Source organism: Gracilinanus agilis, chromosome 6 (assembly GCF_016433145.1).
Source record: "Gracilinanus agilis isolate LMUSP501 chromosome 6, AgileGrace, whole genome shotgun sequence".
In the NCBI taxonomy this organism is placed as follows: Eukaryota; Metazoa; Chordata; class Mammalia; order Didelphimorphia; family Didelphidae; genus Gracilinanus; species Gracilinanus agilis.
Genome location: NC_058135.1, coordinates 251,485,611 through 251,508,241, shown reverse-complemented (window position 1 = coordinate 251,508,241; position 22,631 = coordinate 251,485,611). Strand labels below are relative to the sequence as shown.

At 37.1% G+C, this 22,631-nt stretch overlaps 1 protein-coding gene across 1 annotated transcript in view; it reads left to right on the top strand.

Moving 5' to 3' along the window:
* The first annotated feature begins 2,201 nt into the window (after window positions 1–2,201).
* Window positions 2,202–22,631, top strand: part of KIF18A (kinesin family member 18A) — a 113,237-nt gene continuing 92,807 nt past the window's right edge. The window contains exons 1-4 of the mRNA XM_044681006.1: window positions 2,202–2,292; window positions 14,563–14,641; window positions 15,937–16,307; window positions 19,061–19,218. Coding sequence (XP_044536941.1) covers window positions 15,983–16,307; window positions 19,061–19,218 — 483 coding nt within the window. The 5' untranslated portion in view covers window positions 2,202–2,292; window positions 14,563–14,641; window positions 15,937–15,982. The remainder of the gene's footprint in view (window positions 2,293–14,562; window positions 14,642–15,936; window positions 16,308–19,060; window positions 19,219–22,631) is intronic.

Genomic DNA, 22,631 nt, shown 5'->3' with positions numbered 1-22,631 from the left:
TTGTAGTTTTTGGATTCTGAAAATTATGTTAATGTGAGGAAAGCTTAGAGATGAAAAGCATGCAAGATTAGCCATCATCACTTGGTGCAACACTGTATTTAGCTAGGCAGGGAACCTATCCATTTAATTATAAATCGTGGTAAGAAAAACAGACCAGGCCACTGTGAATTATCAAAAACTAACAGATTCAGAGTATGATCCTATGACTAAAATTTCCTTGTTAAAGGGGCCAGTGCAATTGTCAGACAAAAAAGGGATACAAATGTACCAGCTTCCAGGATAAATAATTTCTATTTTTCCCCTACCAAATTCTATCACCCTTTTCACTTAATCTCAAAGTATCATAAAACCAAATAACTGGGCTATAACCGGTTAGTGCAAATGCATGCAAATTATTTTTAGAATTTTCTCCCATACGGTCCTAGGGTTAGAAAATGGGTTTCTGTAGACATTTGCTTAAAAATAGGTATTTAATCCCTGCTGTTTCCACACACTTTGCTTCTCATCTTTGCCTCTTGGCTTCCTTCCAGGCTTTGACAAAATCCTACCCTCTGTAAGGAGTCTTTCTAGTACTTTTCCTTTATTATCTCCAAATTATATATATATATATATATTACCCCCAGCATTTAGCTCAGTGCTTGGCACATAGTGCTTAATAAATGATTGTTGAGTGACAACTTGAATCTAGCTTGGTCTTATTGTCCAAGAAATGCAACCCAATTGAAAGAGTCAATTCACAATTTTTAATAGTAAGAATGACTCAGATTCTACAGCATTGTAAGGCTTACAAAGCTCTTCACATGCTATTTCACTTGGATAGCTAGCCAGTGTTAAAGTGAATCTATGTGTAGAACAGCCATCCTTTCTTCTGTTTTTTAATTCTTTGAGTTAGACTTGGGTTCAAGTTCTGTCTCCTGATGCATATTGTGTGACCATGGACATTGTCTCATCCTAAACTACCCTCCCCACTCCCACTTCTCACTATAATAGAAAAATTGCTCATTAGTATTGGTGTTGTTTGGTGAAATAGCAAATGCAGAGTAATTGGTAAAATAATTTTAATGTGTTTTAATAGTTAGATGTAGGGAAAAAATCCTGGTAAGTCTTTTATTCATATATCCTTGTCCATTTTATGGCTTTTTTTTTTTTTACTACTCATACTCTCTGATAACAAATACATAAGTTTAGAGGAAAGGATGCCCACTTGTTTTATCATTTATATTTCCTAATACAAAAGTAAATAAAACAGGAAAGTATGGCTGTTTAGCTGCTAGTATGCCTTAAAAATAAATACGAAAGTATTAATGAGTAAAGGATGACTGTCTTGCTATTTATAAACTCTGATTTAAAAAAAAATACTAACAAATGAAGCATAGAAGTCAAATCAATTAACTAAAAAAATGTTTTTTTCAAATGAGCATATGCCATAGAAAGGAAATTCTTCCCAGGTTTGCCACTTCTATATCTTACTAATTCTTACAAGTTTGTAAAGAAAAAATTTATTCCCAAAGCATCCATTTCAACTCCCAAAGAGGTATATGATCTGACACTTAGAGAACCTCTTCAAACCTTAACACACCAAGTTAATTTTTATGTTTTTCTCAATTAGTTTGGGTTTATGAGGCCAGCTTGGATCACGAAGCCAGACCTGAAATGGCCAGATTTGAAGAAGCGCCTCTTCAAGGGGAACCCAAATCATTCAGTCAAAAAGCATTTATTGAGCACTTCCTATTTGCCCCGCACAGAGCTAAGCCAGGAAAAGACTGCGCCTGCGCTGCCCTCGAGGCGCTCACAATCTGATGGGGAGACGAAGCACACGCAACCAAGTACACAAAGTCAAATTAAATGGGACTGCCAGGCGGGCGAAGGACAGAGGCTTTCAGGAACAAGGAGCCTGAGAAGAGATCTGGCCCTAGAGCCACCTGACACACGCAGGAGACTGGAGCAATAGAGTCCTTCAGGCAGCTCCCTAAAGCTCTTCAGCTACAGCTCAGTCTCCAACGGCTGTAGCCCAGACAGCCCTACCACCGCCGTTGCCAGGGTGACACGAGGGCCCTACAGGCTCCGGCACTGGCCAATCTACCTCGGGTACGTACACGCGCGGCTGCGTTCGGCAGGCGTGGTGACGTCATGCGGACGACAGCCAATGAGGTGAGCCGGGAAAGCGACTGGCGTGGGTTTGAATCTGTAGTGAGGAGCGGGCCCAAGTAAGGAACCCGCACAACAGCTGCGGCGGTGTTGGCGGCGGCGGCGGGGTCAGGCGTGGCTTCGGGGAGCTCGGGCCGCCGTGAGGTGAGTGAGAGCAGAGAATGGAGGTATCGTGGCTGGGAAGGCCGGGACTGCGGCTGCCTCTCTCTACCCTCTTGGCCCGGGCCCCGCCGAGGGGATTGGCCCCTGAGGGAGCGTCCACTCTAGCGAGCTGGGGGCGGGGCTCTCCGATTCAAAACATAAGCCCAAAGGAAAGGAAAAATGGGAATCCTCTCCCAACCCCACCGGCCACCTCTGAGTCTTTGAGTCACCTGACCATAACTTTGTAGGAGCTGAAGTCAGAACCTCCTTCACACCCTGACTCCTTCATCTCTGTCTCTCAGCTAAAATGGGAGTGGTAACAGCCCATCCCGCACTGGGTAGGGGCAGGGGGTATGAGGATTCGAGGGGGGAGTGCCTAGAAATGCCAGGCCTTAGGAGAGGAAGATTATGAGAAGGCGGAGGATCCAGTGTGATCAAATTTGTAAAGCGCCTAGTAGTTACTTGTATGTAATAGGTGCTATATAAATGCACTTCCTTCCATGGATGCCAAGAGATCTGAGTCCAATGCCATGGAACAGCCAAACAGACATTTTAATTGAGAGTGCATTTTGGACAATTGTAAAACAATATAATGTGTAGTATATGCATCTAGATATATTGCATAATATATGCAATAATATATGTAATTATTAAGTGCTTACTGAATGACAGGCACAATGCAAAACTCCTAGTCACTGGAGATATAAATACAAGCAAGCAAGATAGTCTCTGCCCTCAAGCTTGAGTCCTAAAATAACTGCTAATAAAACAATATTAGTATTCTAATATGACTGATTCAGCCAAAACCTGTTACATCCATTGTATCTGGAGCCATCAGTCTTTGTGCAATTCCGCATCACTTAAATACAATATATTTGCGAATCAAAAGACAGTACCCAGTAATGTCACTTTAAAGCTCCTGGAGTTTGAAAGACAACCAACCCATTACGAGTTTACTGTGTGAAATGTTCTGTAGCTGTAAAAAGGAAACTGCATTCCCTCAAGTAGCTGACATTCTTCAAGAGAGTATAATAATAATTATCATAGTTTACAGTTATTTGTATAAAAGTCGTCAGGGTTCATTACTTCTAGTATCCTAATTGAATCCTCACCTCAAATTTGTGAGACTGATATAAATATTCATATACCCTTTTTACTGATGAGGTTAGGGAGGCCCACTCACTAAATGATAAGTTCCTTTCCAGTGTGTGTGTGTGTGTGTGTGTGTGTGTGTGTGTGTGTGTGTGTGTGTTAATTTCTCTGTGTTGGATGTCAGGCAGCCCAGAGTAGAGGTATTTTCCCTCTTTTTGGTTGGTGACTCTGTTCACAACCTTTCTTGTTGATCCAAGTCCAATATTGGAAGTAGGAACTGGGTTTTGATGTGCTGATGTTCTATCACTCCCAGAGCTCTTTACCTTGCTTGTCTTCCTGGAGCTATACAACACAACTTTCACTGATGTATGTAATGTTTGACCTTCTCTGGATTTTATTGAAAAATGGAATAGGAATGTGTCATCAACATTATTATTAAAAAATGGATCTTATGCTTTTGAAAAAAATGCATTTTGCAAAATGCTTTCTTATGCCAGCCCAATGAAGTAGATAGCTTTGGTGTCAAAAGGGTGTGCCAAAAGTCTTAGCTTGGTGTTAAACACTAGTAGCTTTGAGTAACCTTCTATTATCCCCAAATTACAGTTTAGGAAGCTGAAGGTTCACTCAAAGAGATCATGTAAGTTGAACTGTGATGGTAATAACTTGCATATATATATATGTATATATATATATATATATACATATATATATATAAAGATAACACTGGACTTATGGCAGCCTTTCCATGTAGAAGTGTTACCATCTCTATTTTACTCAAGAGGTGACTTATCCACAGTTGCTTGGCCAGTAAGTTTATAAACTAAGATTAATATTCACTTCTCTGCTGACTCCATATATCATATGATTCCACTGTCTACAGTGCTATATTAATACTGGCAAAGGAGGCATTCAAAGTATTTCGGCTTTGCTTCAACTTGGCTTTTTGGTTCCTCTTGAAGAGGTGTTTGTTTTGTTTTGTTTTAGAAAATGGAAAGTTCAGAGGATGAGGGAAAGAATCAGGATTGTAGATATTATAGAGAGTGAAGTATCAAGTGTGGAAAAACTGAGTTTAAATCCACACTCTGATAATTACTAGCTATGTGGCGCAAAGTAAATTATTTAACCTCTACCTTAATTTCCTCACTGTAAATGGGAATAATAATAGTTCTGACTTCCTATAGTTGTGAGGATCAGATGAGATAAAGTGCCTAGCATTATACTTTACATGGTACATAGTAAGCACTATATAAATGTTAGCTATTATGAATATTATTGTTATCATCATAGCTTTGGACCTTGAAGATATCTTGAATACATACCATCCAGTTCCCAAACCCTTTATTTCATAGATGAAGAACTGGAAGCTCCAGTGGTTAACAAGACTTCTCCAGGGTCACACAGCAAGAAGCATAGCTGGGATTTAAATCCAGGTGTTCCTCTCCAAATTGAATTTCCACTCCCACTGCACCATACTTGTCCACCTTGAAGAGATGGCATCTGGGCTGAGCTTGGCTGAAAGCTAAGAAGTCTCAGTTTTGAGGGGCAGAAATGAGGAATGAGTATATCCCACTAGTGGAAAAATAACTCATTTCTCTGTAGTCAAGTTATTTCCATGATTACAGTATGATCAAAGAAAGCCACAGATATTATCACAATGGGCCTGGAATCAGAGGATGGGGTGATGAATTTAAATTTTCCAGTAGTTCAGTTTGTCTGGGAAGAATGAGCTGAAGCAAGACTGGACAGCCTTACATGTTTCATTCTAGACATAATATTTAGCCAGCTTTTAAAGCAGAGGAGTGATCTGATTAGATTTTCACTTGAGGAAAATGGTTTTGGCAGCTGAGTAGTTAGAACATAATAGAAAGACACAAAAAGACAAAGAGAACAGTTAGGAAGCTCTCCTAGACCAGTGCCCTTTCCACTAATCCTCTGTTGCTTGATGTTTTTTGTTTTTTTTTTAACCCTTGTACTTCGGTGTATTGTCTCATAGGTGGAAGAGTGGTAAGGGTGGGCAATGGGGGTCAAGTGACTTGCCCAGGGTCACACAGCTGGGAAGTGGCTGAGGCCGGGTTTGAACCTAGGACCTCCTGTCTCTAGGCCTGACTCTCACTCCACTGAGCTACCCAGCTGCCCCTGATGTTTTAAAAAATATTCTCCTTTGCCCACACATTTGGGAAGAGCAGCCTTGATCTGCCTCCAGTTAGAAGTCTAGCTATTGCCTTCTTTCATATGCATATGTATACAGGTTTGTACAAGCTGGACACCTGCTTAGGTGTGCAGTGTTCCTAAGGAGATGACATGTTATCTCTGACATGTATAGCCCTAGAATTGTTAGCTTCTGCCTTTTGCCTACCCTGGTTCATTCAGTTCAATCAATGACTGGCTTCTGCCAGTGTGGAAGTTATGCCACCTTAACTTGAGTTGTGATTACTTCTTTGTGTATATGTTGGTGCCCTCCCAATCAGAGCTCATTAAGAGCAGAAACTTAAAATAATTTTTGTCTTTGTATTGCCACTTCTTTGCCAAAAATAGTCTTTTCATGTTTCTCTTAGAATTGAATTGAATTTTTTACCCAGTCAAGAACTAGTGGAAATTCTTTGAACAGAAACATAAAAAAGAAATGATAGGTGAAATCTGAGCTGTACTTAAGATGAAGGCAGAAGTCTGGGAGATAGGATGTCATGGATGGGAAACAACCAGGAGAACAATTTGACTAGAAGGGGAAGTATAGGAAGGTAAAGCTTAATACGACTAATATTTGAAGGGGCAGTGAGGTGGCTCAATAGATAGCGAGTCTGGCTCAGAGGTGGAAGACTCTGGGTTCAAATTTGACCTCAAACACGTACAAGCTGTATGACCTTGGGCAAGTCATTGAACCTCAGTTTCCTAGCTCTTCCCACTCTTCTGCTTTGGAACTGATTCTTTGTAGCGATTCTAAGATGAAAGGTAGGGGGAACTTTTTGTTGTTGTTTTTGAAGACTAATATTTGAAAGGTATGTACACTCCATATTGGAGAGGACCATGATTGACAGCCAAGGATTTTAGATTTAATCTTGAAGACATTGGAGAGCCCCTGAAGATGAGATTTTGCTGTTCAAGCATTTTCAGTCACATCCAACTCTTTGTGAACTCTTTTGGGGATTTTCTGGGCAAATACTGGAATGATTTGCCATTTCTTTCTCCAGCTCATTTTACAGATCTAAAAACTGAGACAAACAGGATTAAGTGACTTGTCCAGGGTGACATAGCTAGGGCATATCTGAGGCCGGATTTGAACTCAAGTCTTCCTGACTTTAAGTCCACTGCTCTATCTACTTGAACCACCTAACTGCCCATCAGATAGGCATTTTAGAAATATCAATTTACCAACTCTTTAATAAATGTAATAGAAGATGGATTGAAAGGGGAATGACTAGATATCAGATAATGGGGTATTGTAGAGTTCTACATAGGTGGTAAAGAGGACCTGAGCTAAAGCAGAGGTTGCATGGGTAGAGAAAATAGGAGACTGTAGGAGAGGTAGAGATATAATTAAGGCAATTTGGCAAATGATCAGGTATGGAAATAAGAGAAGAGTCAAGGATGACTCCAAGGAGGCAAATCTTATGAGTATAAGAATAATGGTACCCTCCACAAAAAAGAGTAAGTTTGGGGGAATTTTGAGGGAAATAGCTGCTCCTTTTGAGACTTGTTGAGAATAAGATGGCTTCAGGACATCCTGATGGTGATGTCCTATAAGCAGTTGCCAATGCTGATATTAAGAGGACTAGAGAGAGCTAAAGAACTATGAAGAAAATGATATCTGTACAGACCATCTCAGAAGCTTATTATGAGGATTAAATGTGATATTATATATGTACTTTGTAATTCTAAAGTGTTATATAAATAGAAATTATTGTTACACTTGTTTTATTACCTTTACAAATATATAGTAAGTCAAAGAGATAGATAGGAGGGACCAGAAGAGAGTCATAGGAAATACTCACACTTGATAGGTAGAAATAGGATGATCCAGCTAAGGAAATTAAAAAGGTACAGTCACAAGGTAGGAGGAAAACCAAAACATTTTAGGGAAGGCAAATGAGGATTGAGTAGGGAAGATAGTGAACAAGCATTTAGTAAACACCTAATATATGCCTGACACTGTGCTAAGTACTTTACAAATCTTTCATTTGATACTAAAGACAAACCTGGAAAGTAAGTGCTAGTATGATCCCTATTTTGCTGGTGAGAAGACTGAGGCAAGCAGAGGTTAAGTGATTTGCACAAAGTTACACAGCTAACTGTCTGAGGCTACATTTCAATTCAGATCTTTCTATCTCTAGGCCAAGTGTTCTATCTATTGTACTACCTTCAAAAGCTCCACAATTCTAACAATGATAACTGAGAAACCATTAGATTTACTGCTGAATAATACTTCAATGAACATGAGTTTCAAAAAACTTTTTAATAACTAATTGACTCCTAGATAACTCACCAAATGCCATAGGAAATCATAGGATTTATAGCTGGGAAGTAATCAGGACATCAGCCTAATGCCCCCATTTTACAGATTAGAAAACTGAGGCCCATGGAGGAGACTGAACTTGCCCACTATACAGATAGTTTTAAAGTTGGGATTCAAAAGCAGGTCTTCTAATTCCAAATTGAATATTCTTTTGACAACATTGTTACAAAGCACATTTTGTTCCAGTCTGGAGCCATACTCCTTCTTCATTCTGCTCTACAAAAAGGCCTTATTCTGTCAATTCTCCTACCACCATGCATATAATAGAAGCACAGCATCTAGGCAGGACTGACAGGCTGATTGGTTTCTTCTCCTACAGCTGAACTTGCCAGGTCTTTCCTAAGGATTGTGGGAGGCAAGGAAAGCGATAGCATTGATGATCATTACAGAGTGGAGGCAAAAAAATCTCTTCTAGGTGATTGTAAGCTTTTCCCAATTTTGAAAGAAGTGACAGTTTTGACCAAGGGTTGTGCACTTTTAACTGCTATCTCAGTTCAGTCTCTTTCCTTACAACTCACCTAACACACACTATATATTTCTTATTTTATTGATGTTAGAAGCAGAACTGAGAAAGTAAATCTGTCTATTAAGAGTTGATTTGCTGTCAGTAAAATAAAAATTAGCCACAAACTGAAAAATGTTGAGGGATGGATGCTGGCTCATATAATATAATCTTATCTATACTGTAAAGCATTAGTCTCATTTTAGTGCCCTCTTCTGAATCATGGTAACTGTGTAATAACCACTAGTAAGAAGCATGGTTCTAACATACTTAGGTCATTCAGTACTGGCCTGATCATTACGTACTTTCCCATCCCCCCAGTTTGGAACTAATTATTTTTAAAGATAAGAGATGACACCTGGTTTTGAACTTGATTTGAATTTGAATCAGTTTTCTAGAAAAAAAAATATAAATCACATTATAGTATCATAAAATTACAAAGCAAACAACCCACAACAGCTGTTCAAAACATTTTCCCTCTTCTTATCTTCAACTCTTTCCTCAACTACACCCAGCCTTTCAGTGGAAAAATTACCTTCTCTGCTTTGAGCTCTTTGCTGGCCCCTTTCTCATTTCTTCCTTTTCTGTGGTCTTTGTTGAGGTAATCCTTCTTAGCAAAGCCAGGTTTGCCAAATGGATTCTTGATCCCTTTCTCTTTTCCCTTACAAAGTGACAATTCTACCCAGTTATCTGTTCTCACTCTAATCTTCATTCTATCCTTACTTGGAGACTCCTTCCCTCCTACATGCAGACATTTCAGACATAATCCAAGGCTCTCCCATTCTTAAAAAACCAGTAGTCCCTACAAACCATCATCCTTTATCTCTCTCTCCTTTCTTTCTCTGCTAAACTCTTTGAAAAAAAAAATCTGAAAGGAGACTACTTTTCTTCCTTTCACTCTCTTTAATCCTCTGTAGTCAGACTTTCAGCCTCGTTATTCAATTGAAACTTCCCTCTCCAAAGTTGCCATTGGTCTCCTATTTGCCAAATCTAATAATTTTTCCTCCCTTAAACTTTGATGCTGCTGACCCACCCAGTCCTCTAGGAGATCTCTGGATTTTTATGACACTGCTCTCTCCTAATTTCTTTTCAGTTCAATAAGCATTTATTAAGCACCTGGTATGTACCAAATAAGATAATCTTTGCCCTCAAAGAATTTATAATCTAACAGGGGAATTCACCATACTTTTTTTTGTTGAAAGCTGAAAAGGAAAGCTGCTGCAGGGGAGGATACCAGAGGGTACCCAGTGCATTGCCAAACTAAGCTGCAGATAGAGAGTTCAGTGAGCTGAAAGCTTTGGGAGTTGAGTGCTCTCTATCCTTAAAAATTCCTATCCAAAGGGAAGGGAGGCCTATGGAGGTTAAAGGTGCTGAGTATAGCATGATAAGATTTATGTTGATCAGCTTATCCAGAAGGGCATCTTATTGGAATTCTCAATCAGTCTTCACTCATTTATCATTCATGATAAGCCCACTGATTATAGGTATATGCCAAGGCTCTATGCTAGGCCCTCTTCTTTGTTCTCTATAATTTCACACTTGGGTTCAGTTGTTAACTCCCATAGTAATGACTCCCATATTTCTTTCTCTATGCAGCCCTAATTATTCTCCTGATTTCTAGGACCAATTGGCTATTGCATATTTAGAACTGAATACCCACAGGTATCCCAAACTCAACAAGCAGAATTCATTATCTTCCTTTTTCCCTGGCATCCCAAACTTACACTGCTTTGCCCTTCCATCTTATTGTTGAGAACACTACCATTTTTCCAGTCGAGGCCCTGATATTTAATTAGTTTGGGCCAGATCTTATCAATTTTACCTCTCTAACATATCTGGAATACAGCTTCTTCTCTCTTCACATAGCTGCCTCCTGGTTCAGACACTTATTTACTTTCCCCATGAAGAATTGCAGTAGCTGCCTAACTGGTCTCCTTGTCCCTCCGCTCCAGGCTATCTTCTACACAGTCACTCAGTGATTTTCCTATAGTTTTGACCATGTTCTTCAACCCTACTCAGTAAACTCCAGTCCATCCCCTTTGCCTCTAGAATCAAATATAACTTATCCTTTTGGCATTTAGAATTCTTCATAAGTGTGCCCCATCCACTTCCCTCCAGTCTCCTTTCACACTATTGCTCTCCCAGTGCTCCAGACTTTAGCCATATTGGCCTTCTTGATATATATATATGATACAAAGCTCCATTTATGTCCAATTCTCTGTGCTGTGGTAGTGAACAGTGTCCAAACCTGGAATATTCTCCCTCATCACTTCTGAGTCTATGGCTTCCTTCAAGATTTAACATAAGAACTATCTTCAGGATTCTCTTCTCCATCCCAGAATATAGTGCTTTCCTATCCAAGGTACCTCGTTTCTGCTTTCTGTGTCTTGTTTATAGACATATAGGTACTTGGGGTCTCTTGTGATAGAATAATGAAAGTCAAAGTCAGCAATAGCTTCATTTTTGTCTCTGTTCCTCTAGCACCAAGTTTCTAGAATGTATTAAGTGCTGAATATAAATGCATGTTAATTAACTGAGTTTCCATTCTCACATCCCGAAGGCCTCAAAACTTCTGTAGTCTCTGATTTTCTCTTCCTTACCTCTTTATGTTGTTGGATGAGGTGGTTTTCTTCCTTGCCAGAGCTAAGCTTTCGAACTGTTCTCAATTCATCCTCTCTTAGTCTATATTAATCATCCATGCTGTATATATTCTTCAACCTCTTTCACTAACATAAAGAAGTAGACTTTTAGGAAGAATGATCTGTACTTACCACGACTTTTTCACCATCCATTCATTTTAAACCCCACTTAATCTGACTTCTGACCCCACAATTCCCCTGAAATTTTTTTCTCCAAACACAAGTAATTTTGAAATACAATAAATGTCGAATAGAATAATCTTTTCTTATAGCACTTCACACTACTGACCCACAAACTCTTTATTGATATTCTCTATCTCATCAGTTATCTCCTTGTTCTGACTGATCTCATTCTTTTCCTTGGTAACTGTCCTTTCTCTGACCCTGTCCCTTACCAGTATTACCACATGTGGGCATGAGCAAAGGCTCTATCTTTACTCGTCCTCCTTCCTTTTTTCTACAATCTCCATTGGAGATCTTTACTCAATGCCTTATTACTTCTTTGTGGATTGTTCCCAAATCTCTGTCTCTAGCCCAAACATCTCCCCTTCTCTCTAGGTACTAGAAGCCCTGTTGACTTCAACAGCAACAGCTTCCCCCATGCACACACAAAAACTGGACAACTTGCTATTTCTTATGCACGGTATTCCATCTGATGCTGTCATGCTTTTAGACTCTACCTCCTAGGATGCTATTTGTCCTTACCTTCAACTTTTAGAATTCCTAGAGTCTCTAAGGCTCACTTGAGGTGCCACCTTTTCTGATTTCTTCTCTCTTCCTCTACCTGTTTTACTTATCGCCTTTTATCAGGGCAGGGAAAAAGGTTCCTTTGCATTTACTGAGCCAGTGGGTCTGTCTAGTCCAAATTCCTTGAGAATAAGGACTCATGATCTTCTCTTTGTAGTCCTAGTGACCAGAAATAAGAGATAGCACCTTTTCTATAAGTAGAATTTAAATGAATGAATGAATACAAAGTTGCAGCTTGATCTGGTATGAATAATAATAGGACTAAAGCTCAGATAAACCGAAGCAAGGAGGTATACTAAGGATAAGGAAAAAAATTAAATTATATTGTATATTGTGGGAGTAAAAGAAAGTAAAAGATTGGTGTTCAAGGAGTTTAGTAGGTATGTTAAATTAATAGTGGTGAGGAGATTGAATTACTCAATCCTTGTGTTGATTTTATTTTCTATGCAAAATAAAATGATTTTTGGTACATAGTATGCCTTAATAAATGCTTGTTGACTTCCTAGAAAGGACTCAACAAAAATGGCTAATAAGAAACTGAAACCCAAAAGTAAATAGGGAGATTGTTAAGAGAGCAGGTTGCCAAGTCAAGAACTACATCTCTGCCATTAGATGTAATTACTAAGTCACTATCAATGATTTAAAGAATGTAGAAAGCGGGAGGGATGCTACAGAACTGAACATAGGCAACAACCATATTTTAAGTGAAGGAAGAGGAAGGATTGAATCTTATTGGCTAGTCACCTTGACTTAGATTTTTTTTTTTTTGCTAAATTATTCAAAATAATATTAAAGGCAAGATTTGTAAACATTTTAAAAAGAAAGCACTGATAATTAGCATCAGTGTAATTTTATCAAGAATACAATCCCACTACACATTCAGACCATAATTGATATGTTATAAGACACTTTTCAGTATTCCTCACTCATCATTTTTCCTTTGGTACATAGGAGGATTCTGAGATCATTAAGGAAGACGTGTCACATAAACTTTATTTTGAGCATAATATTACTACACCAATTGAGGAGAAAAATATAATAGATATCAGTTACTTAGGCTTTAGCCAAGTTTTTGGCAAACATTTTCCTGCTGTTCTTATGGACAAGATGGAAAGCTGTCAGCTAGGTGGCCATCTGATGAGGTGAATGAGTGACTGTTTCAATGGGTAGACTTCAAGAACAGTTATCTTGGAAATGGAAGTCTAGCTGATATGTCTGTATATGACTTTAGGGTGCTAGCATTTTTGTTGATAGCTTGCTTAATCCAATTTGCAGGTGGCACAGAGCTGAGTAAGGCAGCTAGCATGCTAGCTGATAAGACACTAAAAGTTTGTACAAGATAGGACAGAACTTGTTGCAGAACCTGTTGAGATTTAAAAGGAATAAATGTAATTTAGTCTGTAAGAAATGTGTGTTTTAGAGGGGATTAATGTTCTATGTTTGACCCCTTCCATCTCTAAGAGAAATGGGCAAGTAGATGGTATATAGTACTATATATTTCGTATAAGGAAGACCTGCCTCAGAGATATACTAGTTCTGTGATCCTGGGCAAGTCACTTAATCTGATTGTGCCTCAGTTTCCTCATCTCTAAAATGAGATTAGATTTAATAGTCTTTTATATCCCCTTTCACTCTAAATCTGTACTGATATTGTGAACAAGTGTTTCTGGATTTCTTACCATTTGTAAGATAGTTTTTCTAAGCACTAAGGAAATTATATTTAATTAGCATAGCAGCTAGGTAGCATATGTTTAAAGGTAAAAAGACTTTAGCAATTACTAACTGTATGACCCTAAGCATATCACTTAATCTCTTGTTTGCCTCAGTTTCATAACACCTACCTCCCAGAGTTGTTGGGAAAATCGGATGAGTTAATATTGTAAAGCACTTTACACATGGTTTTATTGAGTCATTTCAGTCATATCTGACTCTTCATGGCCTCATTCAGAATTTTCTTGGCAAAGATACTGGAGTGGTTTTCCTTCTCTTGTTCATTTTACACATGAGGAACTGAGGGAAAGAAGACTTAGTGACTTGCTCAGAATCATATAGCTAGTAAGTGCCTGGGATTAGATTTGAACTCTGGAAGATGAGTCTTCTGTACTCCGGGCCCAACACTCTATTCACTTCCATAATATGTAGAATTAGTACATAGTAGGTCTTTAATAAATACTTGTAATCCTCCCCAAACCTTTATTCCTTGTCTAAGAAAGTGTAAAGATTGATCTTTTCATGAAAGACCAATAATTTGCAACCCCAGAATGATAAATTCAAAGTCTGCCACTGTAAAGAACACTTAATTTCAGGGAAATTTTGTGAAACTATGCATGTTCTTCACATATCAAAAACAGTATTTGGACTTTTATTAGCTTTTTCACATTGACATGACTCAGGATTAATTTACAGGTTGTGACATCTGGTCAACCCAGGAATCCCTCCTTATTTCATGTATTCTAGCTTCCTAGCCCAAGAACCTGGGAATATCATCTCAATTCCTTTCCCAAAAAACCTTGATTGTCTTTGCCTCTGGGATAATGTTTAAAATCTGGAACAGTTTGATATGCCCAAGCTTATTTTCTATTCATAAGAATTACCTCAATCACTAACCTATCTGTACCACTTACAGAGTTTAATTAAGTTTAATCATGGATGTCTTTGTATTATGTCTATTTAAATATTTCATTTGTATATGCTTTAACTACCTATTAAAATTGCCAGCCCCTTTGGAGGCAGAAATAGTATTATTTAATACTTCTTTCCTATTCTTCCCTTTCAACCCCCAGCACCTAGCACCATGATGAGTGTACAGTAGGGTTGAATGACTCTTAGTTGGAAAAGAGGACATCGAGCAGAGAATACTTGGTAAGTAGGAAGCTTTCCTTCAGATGTTAGTTATTTTCAATCTGTTCTCAGTTTCCTGGGTGAGAATTGAAACTCAGGTCCCTGGGTGGGATTTGGAAGGACAAAAAAGTGCTAAAAACAGAGGAAATGTGTCTCTATTCTGGGAAAAGAGAGGGTATTTCCAAAAACTGAAGAAACATAAATTCCCCTGGAATCTGGCTCTTGGAATCACAGTTACCTCTCCTTTAACCTCTTCCCTTCCAGAGAGGGAACTGCTATCTCATGCAAGTATTTATATTTGAAAAGACAAAAGCTGAAAGGTACTGATACCTGCTGAGCTGGTCAAGTCAAGGAGCTCGTTTTAGTACCACCTTCTTACTTTGACAGGCTGTGTCTGAACCTGGTAGCCCAAGATAACAAGGAGACATATCACTGAATAAATGAACTGTGTTTCAGAGAAGTTCCCTACGTCCTTGTGTGCAGTCTGCTCGTTCACCAAGCTATAAGAACTTGACTACTTTCCTTGGAACTATATACCTTATCTCAGAATGTTTGTAAATTCATGAAATACAAAGGAATAGGATTACATACAAACTATAAAATAGCATAGGATTATAAAGGAAATCCATTATATTGAAATATAGTTATTGGACTATAAAAACAAATAAAAAGATCACAGGTTCCTGCTTAAAATGTCTTCAGTTCATGCTGAAACTAAGCTCATAAAGATTCACATAGTTATTATGACCATTATGTCTTAATATTCCAGGGTGCCAGTGGTGTTGATGTAAATTTACATATATCAGTACAATTGGAAAAGTCATGAACTGCCATTTTCTAACTTTTTTTAACTTTTTTTTTTTTAAAGAATTGATATCAAGTATCAATTCTGAGGGAGAAGAGTGGTAAGGGTTAGGCAATTGGGGTTAAGCTACTTGACCTGAGTCACATAGCTAGTAAGTGTTTCAGGCTAGATTTGAACCCAGGTCCTCCTTACTCCAGACCTGGTGCTCTATCTGTTGTGCTATCTAACCACCCCACTTTCTTTCTTTTTAAAATTTTAAAATGCAAACTCTTGCTTGAATGTTAACCCATAAGCTTATCAGAGAAAGCCCAATTATTTTTATAAGTAATGTTAAAAAACACATCTTAAATTACTTTATTTTATTATCCCACATTGAAATAAACAGCTAAAGAAATGGTCATTATGGAATTCCACTGGAAGAAGAGTGATTGTGTGCATTTGCCATAATTTTATTGCACTATCTTATTACTAATCAAAATCTCCATGTGCTGTTTTTGTTTTTTAATTTCAGAAAAATCAGGCATTCAATTAAGCAAAAGAAGCAAGATAAAGTAAAAATGGCAGTCTCCCAAGAAGATACGTGTAATCACATGAAAGTGGTTGTTCGTGTGCGGCCTGAAAATCAGAAAGAAAAAGCTCTTGGCTTTTATAAGGTGGTTCATGTTGTAGATGAGCACTTACTGGTTTTTGATCCAAAAGAGGAAGAAGACAGCTTCTTTCATGGGAAGAAAACTATGAATCGAGATATTACAAAAAGAAAAAGAAAGGATCTGAAGTTTGTGTTTGATGCTGTTCTTGATGAAAATTCCACTCAGGCTCAAGTTTTTGAAAATACTATCAAGCCTGTGCTTGATGGTTTTTTAAACGGATATAATTGCACAGGTAATCTAACAATTTAGCTTCCTTTTTTCTGCCAGTCTCATCTGTTTGCTTACCATTACCTATTAGCCTTTCTCCCAAAAATCATTCATAGAAAAATGTATATGTGCTGAAAATATAGCTAAAATAGCACAGTTGGTTTTATCTATAGGTTTTAAACTATTTTTCTGAAATGAGGGTAGCTTGCTGAAATGTTGATAATTCATTTTTGATATTTTCAGTTTAACATATGAATATAAAACTCATTTACATTATCACAGCTTATTCTTAGTAAATTATTTCCTCAAATTCATTTCTTAGCTTTATCTCTATACATAAAATTGACTTTAGACAAAGTGTTAGTATATCCATGCTTAATACATTTAGAAAGGTCTCCTGGGTTGAAACTAGAGCAAGCTAACCTTTCCAGTCTCACACAAGACACTCCATCTGCCAACTCTGCTTTTGCAACTAACTGTCCCCCATGAATAGAGTTATCTCTTTCACCTTCAACTCCTGGATTTCTTCAAGATTCAGCTCAAATTTCACCCTCTACAGGAGGTTATTTCATCACCCCACAAGATTGCTTTTTACATCTCAGACCTTAGCTATGTGATCCTAGGCAAGTCATTTAACCCCAGTTACCTAGCTCTTACCGTTCTTTTGTCTTGGAACTGATACCCAGTATCAATTCTAAGGCAGAAGATAAGAGTTTAAAATTAAAAAAAAATATTCCCTTCTACATATATACTCTATGCCTTATATATACATAGTTTTCTGTATATCTTCTTTCCATTAGAATATGACCTCTTAAGAGCAGGATGTTATGTTTTTGCAATTCTTTGTAACAATAATACTTGACATACAGTAAAAATTTAAATTCTTGTCCACTTAAGTAAAGCTCTTTTATAAGCCTGAAATGAGAAAATTTCATGACTACCTTTTATAGAGCAAAGAAGCTGCCATATAGTATTTTAAATTTCTCTCATTTTTCCTTGCTTAGAGTACATTCTGTAGGATTTCTTCATGGCACACCTAACCTTGGGTAGTTTTGTTTTGAGGTCTGAATTATTAAAACAAGAAGGTCCCTGTTCTATCTGAGCATTCTGTTTCAGAAGTGCCTTACTATCTTTTCAAGATTCATTATGGTGATTTTGGGCAGTTAGGGAAAAGCTTTAAATTAAGACATAAAGACAGTATAAATATCAGGAAAGAAAGAAATGAATAGACTCATTCCTTATTGTCCACATAGTAATGAGTGTAACCACATATGTCTAGAAATGGCAGGTAGAGAACAAGCTGCCTAGAAGAAAGAATCTAACCATGCAGGGAAAACTAACAGAAGTGAAAAAGAGAAACTGTCCTTCCTTACACTGGACCAGACAGGCATACTTACTGTATTTCCATTTCTTCTCTGATGGGTTTCAGTGGTGAGTAGGGAGATCTACTAACCTCTCAAGAAGGCTGAAGTCTGCTCATGCTCTGTGCTCATCATAATTCACCAAAGACTCCTGAGTTTAGGGATGCAGTGGCAGGACATGTCCTCCTACTTCCATCTTTCTGTTTCTGACTCATGGCAGCTGAAGAACACAGCCTTAGGATTCCAAATGCTAAGCCCAGTGGCCTCTTGATGATATTACACTTGTCTAACTGTTTTGCCCATCATGGCAAATTTCACGTTTTTATACCTATTACATCTCTACATCTAGATGCAAGGCATTATGGGAATCTGACATCTTAGATCTTTCTCTATTTAACATCAGCGACTCCACCCTGGCTTTCTGGGGCCCAGAGCTGCAATGGAGAGATCCTTTTAAGGATTCCTTGTCTCATATATTTCATTGTTCTAAGTAGTCTTTAGTCATCCATAAATTCCATACTCCTCCCTTTAGAGCAGATACTCCTTTCTTCTTTCAACAGTTAGGTACTGTCTAAAGAAATTCTCTTAATTCCTGTTGCCCCAGAGAATAAATTTAGATCAATGATAATTATAGTAAATATTTTGAGACATGGCATCTTCTTTAGCATTTTCTTCTACCCTTACTAAAATTTGCCCATATAATCTACTTTTAAATTTACTTTCATTGCTTAAAGAGCAAAATGAAACCTTATTCTGCTTTTTTGTATAGCAGAAAAGATGCTAGATTTAGAGGCAGGAGGCTTGAGAACAAGCTGTGTGATTTTTAGCACAGAACTTCCACTTCTTGATGTCCTCACTTTTATTACTAAAATGAATATTGGACCAAATAATTTCTAAGGTCCTTTCTGGTTCTAGTTCTTTAAAATCTCCTTGTCTGCCTTATGTGCTTTAAAGAATGGGTAAGTTTTCTAAAAATATTTTCCACTTGCATTTATTCAAAATTGAAGGTGACAGCTTGGTGGCTAAATGGAAGATCTGGATTCAGATATAGCCTTAGATACCTCTTACCTGTGTAAGCCTGAGCAAGTCACTTAACCCCCATTGCCCTGCTGATACCTCCCTTCTACCTTGGAACTAATATACAGTATCGGTTCTAAATGGAAGATAAGAATTTAAAAAAAAATTTAATCTTACCCTCTCCTATACATGTTTTCACAACCAGCCAAATACATCACCTGATAATACATTTAATTCTATATTTTAACAAATAAGATGATCTGATTCTTCTCTTTCCTCCCCTTTAACATTTTTCCCAAGTAAAACAAAAGAAACCTTTAAACTATTCTTCCCTGGAGTTGTGATTTCTCATAACATTGATCTTTTATTCCAAAAAAAAACTTTTTTTCCGAAAACTTAGTGCTTGCATATGGTGCAACTGGAGCTGGAAAAACACACACAATGCTAGGATCACCTGAAGAGCCTGGAGTTATGTATCTAACAATGTCAGACCTTTATAAATCCATGGACCAAATTAAAGATGAGAAAGTTTGTAGTATTGCAGTTTCTTACTTAGAGGTAAGTTGGAAATTATTACTTTGTAGAATAATTCAGAATGCTTGTAAATTCTCTAGAAAAAAGCTCAATGGAGGTCACTATTTTTATAGCAGTTTTGTTAAAGTGAGTAGAGCTTCATGACTCATTTTTTTTAATAAAATTTGCAGTGTCCTGTTAATTCTACAGGCACTTCATCCATATTCTTCTCTCTATCAAGCTTTCCTTTCTCAATACCCTTTTAATTTGGTTGCTGATTAAGGACTCTTCATTATTCATAGATGCAGCATAGTTGATATGCAAACATTTCCCTATTTTTCAGGGGCAAAGGTGTGTCTCTAGAAAGTATATTCTCATGAGAAAAAGATCAGAGATTCCCTGTATCTTGCTTAAAATCTATTTCCATTTTGTAAACTCTAGAAATTAAAACAGTATCCAGGAGATAATAGTATAAAGTAATCTAAGAAGGAAAAGAGAAAATTAAAAGGAAAGAGTGAAGTAGAAAGGTGTTATACTTGTGTTTAAATATTAGAGATCCAACTTACTGTTTGATCCAAAAGGATAGAACTGAGAGCAGAAGATGACTGAAGTTGCAAAAAAGTAGATTTAGGCTCAACATAATGAAAATCTTCATAAAAATTACAACTGTCCAAAAATAGAATAGTCTATCTCAAGAGTTAGTAGGCCTCCATAGAGGCCTTTAAGCTTAGGGCGTGCATGAATTTACAGCAGGACCACTGAGCCATGTGAGTCACATTCAGGTCAGAACAACTGTTGTCTGAGATCTCTTCTCACTCTTGATTTTCTGGGAGGAAGGAGGAAGTATCACACATAACACCCCTTTCCTCTTCTACCTTGTTGGATTCTTTGTGTGAGGTCTTTTGTCTTTAATGGGTTTTTCAGTTTAGATCTCTGTGTTTCTGGTGGGCTAGTTGGGATATTTGAAGTGATGAGGTATGAAATGTCAGAGCAAAAGATTTGTGAAAAGAGCTCTGATCTTTCCACATCATAGCAGGGACTTTAAAGTGATGAAATATTTGTTATTTGGTTTATTCATTACAAGAAACTATGAATCATAAGGAAGTGATGTTATGAGCCATTTTCAGGAATGCAGAAAAAAGTTTTTATCAAGTGAGACACTTTGTTGTAATAATATGAGAGTTTTTCAGCTATAAATTTTCCATTCTTCAATCACAGTTTGGGTAAATTAATATAATGATAGAACAAATAGTAGAATTAATAGCTTCATTAATTCAAAGTAACCTGATTAGATAAAAATATTATCATTGGACAGAATGCTACATTTAGAGTCTCATCATGAGTTTAAGTTAGTTCTTCCACTTGGACCTGACTTTTCAGGGAGGATTAGCATCACTGGTGTGAGGGCTTGTTGAACCTTTGGTATCTACCTTCAACCTAAATCTCACCTATGGCTCCAAGAAGCTTTAAGCATGTTCAGTAGCCACACCATGATAAAATCATCCCTGCAGATAGGCTAATCCAAGTTTAGGGTAATCACTAGGCCCTAAGTGACTTAGGAGGTGTCTCCTACAAGTATGTAAAGACTTTCCCCTTGGAAAGGTTGAATAAGAACAATTCATTCCAAGGGCCATGAAGGACTAATATGACAGTGGAAGAAAGGAGAATGAAGCTAATGATTTTATGCATTTCTGCCACATTTAAATTCATGCAGAAATCAAGATATCACCTTGTAATCTCATTGGACCTCTTCAGAAGTGAAGAATAAATAACAATATATCCTCAAATAACTATACTAATTAATCTCTGATATTACACCCTTAAATCCTATGATCTTGGTCTATTAATGTTTTCCAAAATTAGTTTAAAAAACACACAACTGAAGCTCCAAAATACAAAAATGCATTTGTTGTAGTGGACAAGGATCCAGACTTACATTTTAGCATCAGCTCTTTTCTTGACTGGCTTCATGACCTTGAATGAAGTATCTCATTTTGCTTGTTTATAAAATGAGAAAGTTGGTCACCTGAGGCCTAAGATTTCAGTTTATAGTTATTTAACTAGTCCAAAGTTGTTTCCATCTTCAGAAATTGAGGATTGTATCTGTTTTACCTTGAAACTAATGTTAATTCTAAATTGAACTTAGAATTAAATTCTTGAAGAGAAAATAAATTGGTCAAAGATGATGGCTTATAGATTAACTCCTGACCTTTCCACACTCAAATTCATGATTTGACTACACATAAGTTGACAGGTACCTTCCTTTGTGAGAACTCTACCATTGCATTCTAACTTTACGCACCACAGCAAACAATAGTCAATAAACATTTAATAAATACCTACTATGTGTCAGACACTGTGCTAGCACTGGAGACATCAATAAGAAAAAGAAAAACCAACCCACCCTGATGTGCCAAGATTCTATCTCTTTTTCTTATCCCAGGAAACAACAGTGATAATGATGTCACTGACTTTTCTCACTGTCAAACAGGAGAGATAAATTAATCTATGGTGATTTACTTTATGTCACCCTCAGAAGGAAAAAGTGTCAATTTAAGGCCATAGAGGAGGGATATTTTTTCATGTATATTGAGAAGATGGGAGAGTAGGGGACTCCTGTTTGAAGTAAAAAGTCTTTTGAGAGATCTTTTTATGCTTAAGGATCAAATTATATGCTTAAATATATATATGTCTATATAAACAATTAGAAAAATGTTAATTACTCATGGCTAGGATGAGCTAATATAATAAAAATTACAATCCTACCTAAACTTATTTACTTATTCAGTGCCATACCTATCAAACTACCAAAAAACTTTTTTTATATAATTAGAAAAAATTATAAAAAAAGTTCATCTAGAAGAACAAAAGGTCAAGAATATCAAGGGAACTAATGGGAAAAAAATGTGAAGGAAGGGGGCCTGGCAGTACCAGATCTTAAACTGTATTACAAAGCAGTGATTATCAAAACAATATGGTACTAAGAGATAGAAGGATGGATCAATGGAATAGACTGGATAAATGACCTCAGCAAGCTAGTGTTTGAAAAACCCAAAGATCCCAGCTTTTGAAACAAGAACTCACTATTTGACAAAAACTGCTGGGAAAATTGGTAAACAGTATGGGAAAAATTAGTTTTAGGTCAACATCTCACACCCTATACCAAGATAAATTCAAAATGGGTAAATGACTTAAATATAAAGAGTAAAATCATAAATGAATTAAGAGAACATAGAATAGTATACCAGTCAGATCTGTGGTAAAGGTGCTCACTTCACCAGCACATATACTAAAATCAGATCTATGGTAAAGGAAGGAATAAAGTTTTTTGTAAAAACAAAACCAATGCAACCTAAATTAGAAGGGAAGTAACAAACTGGGGAAAAAAATGTTTTTATAACAAAATTATCTGACAAAGGTCTAATTTCCCAAATATATATGAAACTTTGTCAAATTTA